The following is a 10874-nucleotide window of genomic DNA, read 5'->3' as shown; positions in this document are numbered from 1 at the left end:
ATGTCTTATTGTTAGACAATGATTCCATAGTCCCAATGGTGTATTTGGTCCTTAGACTTGAGACACCAAGGTTGTCCTGTATAAGTACTATATTCTTTGATACTAAACTTGTTTAGAAGTTCCAAATCTAGTACAACCGGTCATCAAGAGTGGTAGCCAATCTTACGAGGACTATTCAGTGTCGATAGAGGATCATCCACTCTCAGTATCATGAGAGGAATATCCCATATATTCTTTCTTAAACAAATCCCTGGTCATGATCATTCAGATTGAGAGAGAAAGAGTTATCTGAAAGAATCCGATTACAGCGAGACTCTAGCAGAAATCGTATGGGTCTAACAACACCGTGTCTAATATACGATTTTTGAGATATTAGATAAATGAGGGATTATAGGTATACGATAACTGAGGACGAATAAGTACAATAGATTGGATTCCCCTTTATCGTCTAAGGATTACGATATAGTGGCCTAATACATCCGCAATGAGTCGAGTGAATGAATTATTATAGAAATAATAATTCATTGAGTCAAAAGAAGTTCTGATAGGTATGACTCATGACCAACTCGATATTGGGTCTAGGGGATCACACATATATGGTAGGCGTTACGATGAATAGAGATTCAGATAAAAGATATCCGTCAGAACCCCTATCTTATTGGATATCCAATAAGTCTCAAAATTATTGGATCCTATGAATGAAACCTAATAAGAGCTAATGAGATATTATAAGATAGAGATCCACTAATCTAAGAGACTTGGGTAGTTGGATGAAGATCCAATACCCAATATGGCAGGATCCATTAAGGTTAAGTTGATATGAGACCTCCATAAATAAGAGGAAATTTATAGACTAGAGTCTTTTTGGATCACTGCTAGAGAGGAGGACGCTTGACTTCATTCACCTTTTCCTAAAGATCTACAGGGATTCAGAGACATAAGATCTCCCTACAAGAATTAACGCTAGAGTCTCCGAACTCATGTTTAGTTAACGTCTAAACATAACATGAAATCAAATCATAGTATGTTTCAATAATGCATTGCCTTCAAGACTTACATGCTCGTCCTTTATTATTGAGGTTGAATAGTTGATAAAAAAATATTTAAGCTCATGGTAATAAAATCATCTGGTCCTCATAAATTTATTCATATCTTAGCTCATTTTTTATATGACGTTAGATTTTGGAGTGCTATAGTCTCTCACACTTCGAAATATTGACAATGCCTGATATAACATCATTTGATAGTCTTTTTTTATTCGAGTATCTTAGTATATTAAATACTAATTTATTCTGGTACCATTTTATTTTCTGATATAACATTTATCTACTAAAAAATTTCATAATTATTTTTAAAATCCATATTTATAGTTAATTTTAATTTTAATTTCCGCAATCGCTTCCATAATTACCAACCTGATCTCCTTATTTTCCTAAATAATTCATTGTTTCATTAATTAATACCCCTCTTTTCTACTAAATTCTAGAAGTAAATCATGCATCATATCACCTTTTTTTTATACATTAAAAAAAATGAAAGTAACTAGTATTCATGGATAATTAAACAATAATATCAATAATATTCATAATTAAATTAAAGAAAAAGTAATATAAAAAAATTTGAGTATAAGAGCCCCACAATTCTTTCCCACGTCGATGTCTTGGCAGTGGATGAAAAGGAGTAAACCATATATAAAATGGGGGAAGAGGAGGGCTTCAAAACAAAGGTAAGAAATTTTAATTTTGTTTTAAATTTAAATTATTAAATAATACCTGATTTAGAGGTATATATTATAAACACTAACTATAACTAATTTTAGTTAACACTATTTTAGTTAAGAAACAAGAATTTAATTATGGAGGTTACAATCTCATATGAAACACATTTAAATATACATTTTAAATGTAAATTGATGTTTGGTAATTTTTTTTAGAACGTATTTATTATGATAGAATTAGTATTATAATATTTATGGGATACTAGTGAAAATATTTAAAATTCTCATTGTACCACCCTATAACATTCTTAAAATCATAATGTTACCATTATATAAATAGAAACCCTAACCTTGTAGATATATCTTCTATAAGGTAAAATTTTATTTATTTATATAATTATATTTTTATTTATTATATATTTGGGCCATACAAATTTTTTTATAAGATCACACACACACACAAAAATAAATTTTATTTACTTATTAATTTATTTTAATTTTGAATAATATTAAAAATAATAAAATTTATATTTATTTACTTATTATATTATTTTTTAATAAATATTAAAAATAATATAAAGATAAATTTGTCACACTATATTTAATAAATTTTTAAAATATAAATTTTATCTATTGTGAACTAAACACTCCAAGCATTCCAAATGCATATTCACTCAAATCTCTTTCTCTAAATAGAATGTAAATAAGTTCTCAAATACACCTTGACTTTCTTGTAATATGCAATGATCATAATAAGTAGACCCCTTGAAAGCGACAAGTCTCAATATATAATATTCATATTAAAAATGTAAATATGTTCCTAAATACGCCCTACACATTTGATCCGGTTGTTCCTTTGACCCTACAATTAGGAGCCTAAGGAGCAAATCAACAGAAATGGATGCCTATGGCATAAGGATAAAAAAAAGAGAGAGAAACATCTAATCTAATGAAGCTCAAATTTGCTCATCCTGTCGACAACAAATGTAAGACTGATATCGACCTCTTAGACACCAAGTTACACCAAACAAACATGAGCATATGGTCGTGGTGGTCTGAGATACAAACAATTACAATGACTCTTTCCATAATTCAAAGAAAAATTGTCTTCTCTGTAAGTAAATTAGTAAACTTCAAAATTTGGACTTGTAGAATTACATCCATGGAAGCTTTTCTCATGCTACTACTGGTAATCATGATTAGAGAAGTTCAGCTGAGCAAGAGATTATTGAATCACATACTTAGACCCAATTCATCTTCAAGGTCATCGCCTTCCTCGAAGAGCTTTAGAAAATGTGCTTGATCTTTCTCCCTCTTCCTCTTCTGCTATGCACCTACTGTTACAATAGTAGCCATTATTGAAACCAACACACTGATTACTACTACCAGGATGAGGTCGATTTTTTTGTTGGCAGATCCGTCACTTGAGCTAGAAGTTTGAGCAGAATCTATGACCCCAAAAAAGAGTTTAAGATGACATTTTTACCATAGCAGAGCTCACAAGTAAATGAGCAATATTAAAAATACATGAATGGCTATATTGCAGCTGGAGTTGATAATGTTTGCCATTGGTAAATCTGATAGTGCAACAAGTAACAATGTTCATGCATTTTATATTTTGGAAATTTATTTTTCATATTTCAGGAAATAAAAAGCTTCCTTAATTCTGAAAATTCCAAAGCATGAATCCTTATCTAAAAATTATCTTCTATATGATACCATGGTTTAAGAGCAAGTTTACTTAATGTTTGTGATCTTTGATTGATTCCAGAAATTGAATCATATAATTGACCTCAGATTTGGAGCATTGTTCACTTGATCTATGAGATTGAACTATCGAAGAGTTGCTGGATAGATCACACAGGATCAGTCTGCCAATACTGAGCTCCAGTTGAGACGCCTCTGACAAATTGGGAAACAATTCACCTATTGCCTTTCTCCTTCGAGACAAGGCTCCTCTTGTGTTTTTAGATTTGTTCCCACTAAGCATCCTTCTTTATTTTTGATTTTTATGAAAGTGGAATTAAAGTGGAATATTCAGAAATACAATTACAAACAAAAGAACATGTGCAATTGATAATAAGTGGAATTAAAGATATTTTTATGCTATGAGAAAATCATTAAGACAATATTTGATAGTAAGTGGTTTATCATCAAAATAAAAAAATTGACACAAGTACAGGCAAGAACATGTGCAATTAAATGGAAACTGCTAAAGAAGGCATCTAGGGTTTACAGAATCATAGAAAATCAATATTTAGCAGTGAAAATTACATGAACAATGGGAATTTCTTACCGGTGGCAACTTGACAATCCTCACATAACAATGTGGCATTGAATTGCTTTGCTTTATAATGTATGGATATACCATTTATGAAATCATCCAAGCAAAGGTCCCACTCATCGAACACATCATCGGACTTTATTGTGTCAAACTCATACAAACCACATCGCTTGCACTTCTTACCTGGAAGCTCTGTTAGTGGCTGGAAATAAAATTATGCATCAAAGTTAAATACTTCAAAGAAATGCATCCTATGCTTTTCAAAGTTAGAAATACCATATTGGGCAGCATTGCAGTTGTTCAACTCTAAAAAATAGGTGAAAAATACAAGTTGAGATAATAGGAGAAAAAGGTCAAGTCAAACAAAGAGGATTTGGGAGGTGAGAGGACAATGATTGGCCTGTAGAAACATTAAGTGCTGTATCAGTTTTAAAGGCTTACTAATATTCCAGCTGCGAAAGTAATATTTCCTCCGGATTTTTGCTCATGATGATCACCAGCCAGGGTGTAATAACCCAAGTCAAATATAACCCGGCTTATGCTCAGCTTGATCAGTTCTAAATTTTGACAGAGGTTGAGACCAATTGTTCAACAGCACATGTTGAAGGTTTGTCGTTGTCAAATTATCTACTGTTTATGTTAGTATCAAACATTAACAACAAGATTTTCCCACTTGGAAATTATTGGTTAAGAAAATTTAAGAAAAAAATAAATGAACCAAAAAGCATCTGCTAACTAGCTATTGAAGCTCAATGGACTTTGATTCAGACATTAAAAATGCAGAGCCTCAAGTAAAAAACCAATGTTGGAAGAAACTAGACAAAAGGAATAAAGGAAAATACATGAATTCTATAGAAATGAATTAAACCCGGATAGATATCCAACAAATTCAGAATGCTGTTATGCTATCAGAGAGAGAAATATATAATGAATTCCTAAATATCCCATGGGCTGAAAAAAATCTTTTAAATGTCAAGGCCTTGTGATGTATTTGTTTCATGGTCATGCCCAATATGACAGTCCATGTGAACCAAAATTAGCAACACAATGAAATATTCCTGAATTATCCAGTGAAACAATCACCTAAGAATTATTTATCTTAGTTGCGATGGAGACAAAACATGAAAGAATGAAGCACAATATACATGCACAAAAAAGAGAAAGAAAGAAAAGCAGTATAAGCAAATAAAAGGACTTCACAATGAACTTGTACTCTGCCATGCAAGGCCTATCATTATCATGAACTTTGACAAAGAAAATTTTCCAACAAGAAATGTATGAAGACCAAATGTACCTTTGAAATATCTACTTACTAGTTACTACATTAAATTAGTTTATGATCAGAAACTGAGACTTGAAGATATATTCAATATTCAAGCAAATCATAAATAATTCAAATTGTTGAACCATTTTTTCATTCTTAAAACGCACAAAAGACTGTGTATTCCTATATTAGAATCCTATATTTGAGTTGAGATTCTTTAATAAAATGTGCAACACAAAGATCACATGAGTTGTTCATTAATTGCTTCAATCTGTATTGATCATAAAAAGGGGCATTAATTTTCTTCCAACTACCATAACAGAATCAACATGCTCATGGATAATGGATAGATTTACCTAGTTGCTTATAATTATAGTCAATATGATTGTTTGAATATTCTCAAGAAAGTAGTAGGAAAGTTGATAACTAAGAGTGCAAACACAAGTAGAATGAAAGGAAACCTAAATACAGACCTGCCAGGATTCTTCACCATAGAAAATATATAAAAAATGTTTCTCCTTTACATCAGGCAAGATTGTCTTGTTCTCTCCTTTGCAGTAGAAGTAGATTGTAGGATGTGGACCAAGAAACTCATGAGTGTTGTAGATTTGAATTGATCTGAGTGTTATGGCCTTTGATGAGAGACTTCCTGAAAAGAGGATGGATCCTCATGACTTTGGAAGGGACTACATGCTCCAGTTTACGCCAACAAATTTACAAGTTGTATCAGCAACTAAATTGTGTAGTGTACAAGTTGACAAAGTTCTAGCAGCACAGTGAGTATGCACCATGGCGATGATTGGTTAACACCAATCACAATGCAGCATTTTGATTGTCCAATATGCAGGGCAATTTCAAGTCAACAAAGATTATACTTGAATTTCAACTGGTAAATTCAATTAGTAATTTTTGGGACAATTATAGATATATACTTAAATCAATTTTATATCACAATCAGACTACCTGCAGTACATTTTGATTCATGCTCATTAATATTATTTTAGGTAAAAAACCATTTGAAATGGTATGGACAATTAAAGGAGACCAATAAATGCATTATTGAATGAGATGAATCAAGTAGAATCAGAAGTGTGAGAAAAAAAATGAAAGATATATAAAAACTTTATTATAAATAACTCCAGTAAAGATTGCCCACTCCAAGAGTGAAATGCACTCATGACCCACTCAAAATCCAAGCATGTTAATAAGAATTCAAACACATCAGGAAATTCATGGCAAATCACCTAAATTCCTAGTTTCTCAGTTGGAAACACGTGAAAGTTTCTAATTCGATTAGCTCAACTCCAGTAACCTGGTTCAGAAGTTATCACCGGAAAATATAACAAAAGAAGGAACAAGCATGTAAAAGACTTCAAGTTGCAATTTTGCTAGGGACTTCAATTACTAACGGATTTTATTTTTTCTATTTTAAATGCTATAATAATATTAGGATCTAACTGACAGTTAAGAAAATGAAATTGGAACAATAAGAATTTGAATGAAAGTTTCTTTTCTCTTGTCTAGCATGGAAAGAACATTTAACAAGAGAAAGCTGAGGGTCTGAAGGTTTTTACCTGGGAACATTTAACACAAAGTAGAGGATGACTTCTTACTGAGGGTCCGAAGGTTTTTACCTGGGAATCCGTCATGAAATCGGAACAAGAAATACAAATATGTTTGTTAATAAATGATCAGAAAGTACATCTCACAACATCTTTCTTGGATAAATACTCTTCTTCTTTGGTTTATTTTCCTTTATTGTTACTTTTTCTTTCTTCTCTCCAAAGCACACAGGTTCAAGTCGATCTTCCAAATGCTTACTTTCACCATTCATTTTAATCACTGTTTGAATATCTTTCAAATATTAACTACAAACTAAAACCAGATGTCAACCCTCTACAAGGTTAGTTAGAACAGAAGCTTCTGGTAGATAAAATAGCTGAGCAGTTAATCAAGCTCATTAGTTGCATTCTGACCTTAACATTCAAGAAACAGTTCTACATATTCCCCATATTGTCATTAATAATTTGCTATTTTCCTTCATCCCTGGAGTTCAATTAGCCTTCTGTATAGGAATAAATACGTCCCTAAGATGTTACTGCAGATGATTAAACAACTCAACGTTTATAACCTTACTCTTTTTCTCCTATGCAGCAATTACCTTTCTGTCTGTCCTAGATGAATAATTATTACCAAGCAATTCTCTAGGTTTGCTATATACATCGGATTGACTCTTCACAATCAAAATAACTTAACTGAAATGGAAGAAAAAATACATAAAATTTGAAGCTTAAAGACACAACCAAACAAAGGTCTCCAACTTTGAAAAGGGGAAGAAGCCCATGACTAAAAATTTAAAACGTAAAACGAAAGTTGGCTAAAAGAAATAGTTTTCAGACACAAAACTATTGCACTCTTAGTCAGAAATCCAATTTCCCCCAAATCCGAATATCGTCATTCAACTTTGCAAAACAAACTTGCCGATATCATGTGTGGGAAATAAATGACACAGAATGGTGCTCAAATCAGCCATCGATGCAGCACGAGATAAAACAGATTTACTCTACGCGTTGCAAAGAATCACAAGCAAGCGATCGAGATGAGAACAGGAAAGGGTTCAGCTGGTTACTCTACCTGGGATGGAGGAAAAGATGAGAGATGAAATGAGAATTAGGTGGGGAATCGAGACGCCAGAAAGAGGCAGATATCTTCGTACCTTCATATGAATTTAGAAGAGAAAAAAAACAAAAAGAAAAAGAAAAAGAGATTGGAACGAAGGGGGAAGGGATAACAAACAAAAGGAGAGACCGAGGAACGTGGAAATAGAGAGCAAACATGTAACTCTATTTAGGTGGACCCCAATCACAAAGTGTCAGGGATGACGTATCCTCCAATAACTGTGTTCTGTGGACCAAATCTTAAAATTTTCCAACCAGCAATGTCTTTCGGAGAATCCTAAAATTAGAATAATTTAAAATATAAATAGAAAATCGATTTGTCAGAGAAAATCTATTCAATATTTCGGTCATAATATTTTGTAATAAACTCTGATTTAGACAAAACCTATTCCATTTGAAAGTAGACTCAAATATCTTTATTTTGACACTAAGATTGAATGATTCGGAGTTTAAATGACTACTAAGACTTCTGTTGCAATTAACCCTACAGATTCTGTAAAATAGGGATTGAAATTTCTGACCTTCTGTTACTAAATTGCTCATAACTCTCTAGAGAAAATTCTGAATTAAGCAAAACTTAGTTCCTTGGAAACTAGATTCGTGTATCTTTCTTTTGACACCTAGTTGGAAATTTTGAAGTATGTTTGCCTTCTAAAACTTCTGTTTAAATCGATTCTATCAAGTCTGCAAAACAGGGATGATCAATTCTGACCTTCCTTTACTCTATTTGTTGTAACTTCCTGTTAAGAACTCCAAAAAATTATGAATCTGAGTTTATCTGAAAATAGATTGAAACAGCTTTCCAATGACACCTATTTTTAGTGATTTGGAGTATGTTTGGTCACTCGAACAATTCAGAAAACGTACCATTCAAATTCTGTCATAGTTGAAAACTTTGTTGGGTTTTGCCTATTCAATTTTCATCCTATTGTAAATATGATTTCTACTAAATTCTTCTTCAATTGAGCTTTATATTAGTCCTTTGAAGTTCTTGTATTGTTCATCCTGAAATTATTGTATAACTGAAAGTTATTATGTAATGCTTTGTTTGTATTTCCTTGTTTGATAAGGCACATGCATATCTTCGTTGTTCCGCATGTGTTTCTGATATGTGTCAATGTTATTGTTCATACTACCCTTTTGTACTCTGGTGTCTTATGGGATATTGTGAACCTTTGCCAGAAATGGTAAAGGGAGTTATGCTTAGAGCCCGCGATTGCTCTGCCGGCCCCATTGACTTCACTCAGACGTGGGTGGATGGAACTCCCAGACGTGGGAGACTTATGCTTGGTGGTCATCCAGAAATGGATGAATCACATTATGTATGTGGTCCCACAGCGCCATCTATGCTCATTGATATGATATCCAAAGTTTTGTTTATGAGTTCATATTATGCTTTGGATAAAAATGGAATGCATGCTACATCAAGAATGACATACAAGCTTGTGTTTATTATTCGGTTCACTTGTTATACTTTGAAGTATTTCGTTTGTCATTATTATGCCCCCAAACACTCTTATACCTTTGGATATGCACCTAAATACTTCATGTGCCATTTGATACATGCCTAAATGCTTCCTTTGCCAATGAAATGCTCTAATTTCCTTTCTCCTATTGTTATGTCTAATGCCTGTTTTTGAACGAGGTAAACCTTTGTGATTTTATATCAAAAGAGATGACTTCAAATGAACACTTGTATTTCTACTTTTGTATCTTGATACTAAGCTTGCTTGAACTTCTCCTATTGCCATGGATATGTTAGACGCTTGCTGAGCTCTTTATGCTCACCCCGTTGCTATATAAATTTTTCAGGGTAGCTTGTCACGCACTGAAAAGCTAGAATTGGGTTAAAGCAGTGAAAGGCTAGAAGATTTTTAAGCTAATCTTTGTTGGATGATGGTTTTTGTTGTATAGTAAACTTTACTTCTGATGTAATGTTAAGGATCTGTTGATACTTATGTGTTGTAAAATGTCAAAGGACCGCTCATGTGTATGGAATGATAAGTTTAAGATATGTAAGGATAAGAACTCATGGTAAATAATTATCTTTTTGTGATTGTATATACTTCTATGATTATGGATTTGTGTTGTGGTTGATGTTTAGTTGACTTGTCTTTGGATTTTGTGAATCTCTAAGTGAAGTGGATTATGATTTATGTAATGTACATGTTTATGAATTGTGAATATTGATTTTTGAATGATTCTTAGTATCCTCAAATTGATAGATTGGATCCTGGATTGAATTGATGATCAATTATAATATTATTGATTTTTAGACAGGGTCACACTTCCTGAATGCGATAATTCAGGGGGGCGTGACATAGTGTAATATCCCCTATTTTTAAAAATTTAATAAATGCTTATTTGTAAATATGAGGATTATTTAATAATTTTTTATATTAAATAATATTATAATAGAAGTTTAATATGATTTATGAAAGTTTCAGATTTAAGTTATAAAAAAAAAAATTTAGTGGACATGTGTCACTAGCTAGCCTAATGGTGCCACCTAAATGAAATTACAGTGGTCAAAGAGTTCCCTGATGTATTTCCAGATAAATTGCCTGGTTTACCTCCAGATAGAGAGGGAGAATTTGCTATTAATTTGGTCCCTGGGACAGCCCCAATATCTAAGCCACCCTACAGAATGGCACCACTCGAGCTCGAGGAATTGAAGAAGCAAATACAAGAATTGTTAGATAAGGGTTTCATTCGACCCAGCGTCTCACCGTGGGGTGCTCCAGTGCTATTAGTTAAGAAGAAGGATGGGACGTTGAGGCTTTGTATTGATTATAGACAGTTGAATCAAGTGACCATAAAAAACAAAGATTAGGAGTTCTGTAGGAAGAGGTTAGAACACTTGCCTTAAACAAATTTGATTCCCAAATGGGGGGAGTTGATGCAAAACCTCAATCAAATCTTCTTCTTCAA

General features: G+C 32.6%; 1 protein-coding gene across 1 annotated transcript; it reads right to left on the bottom strand.

Annotated features, from left to right (window-relative positions):
- Positions 1 to 2659: 2659 nt before the first annotated feature.
- Positions 2660 to 8070, bottom strand: LOC135629574 (uncharacterized). Its single transcript, XM_065137118.1, has 4 exons — positions 7900 to 8070; positions 5739 to 5914; positions 4014 to 4203; positions 2660 to 3165 (listed from the first exon to the last, which is right to left on the bottom strand). Exons 1-4 carry the CDS (start codon positions 7985 to 7987, stop codon positions 3044 to 3046), a joined length of 576 nt encoding a protein of 191 aa, XP_064993190.1. The 5' UTR covers positions 7988 to 8070; the 3' UTR covers positions 2660 to 3043.
- Positions 8071 to 10874: the final 2804 nt, after the last annotated feature.

The sequence above is a fragment of the Musa acuminata genome, chromosome BXJ3-1, assembly GCF_036884655.1.
Source record: "Musa acuminata AAA Group cultivar baxijiao chromosome BXJ3-1, Cavendish_Baxijiao_AAA, whole genome shotgun sequence".
Lineage (NCBI taxonomy): Eukaryota > Viridiplantae > Streptophyta > Magnoliopsida > Zingiberales > Musaceae > Musa > Musa acuminata.
The sequence above is the reverse complement of the archived record's forward strand: the minus strand, read 5'-3'. Positions and strand labels throughout refer to the sequence as shown.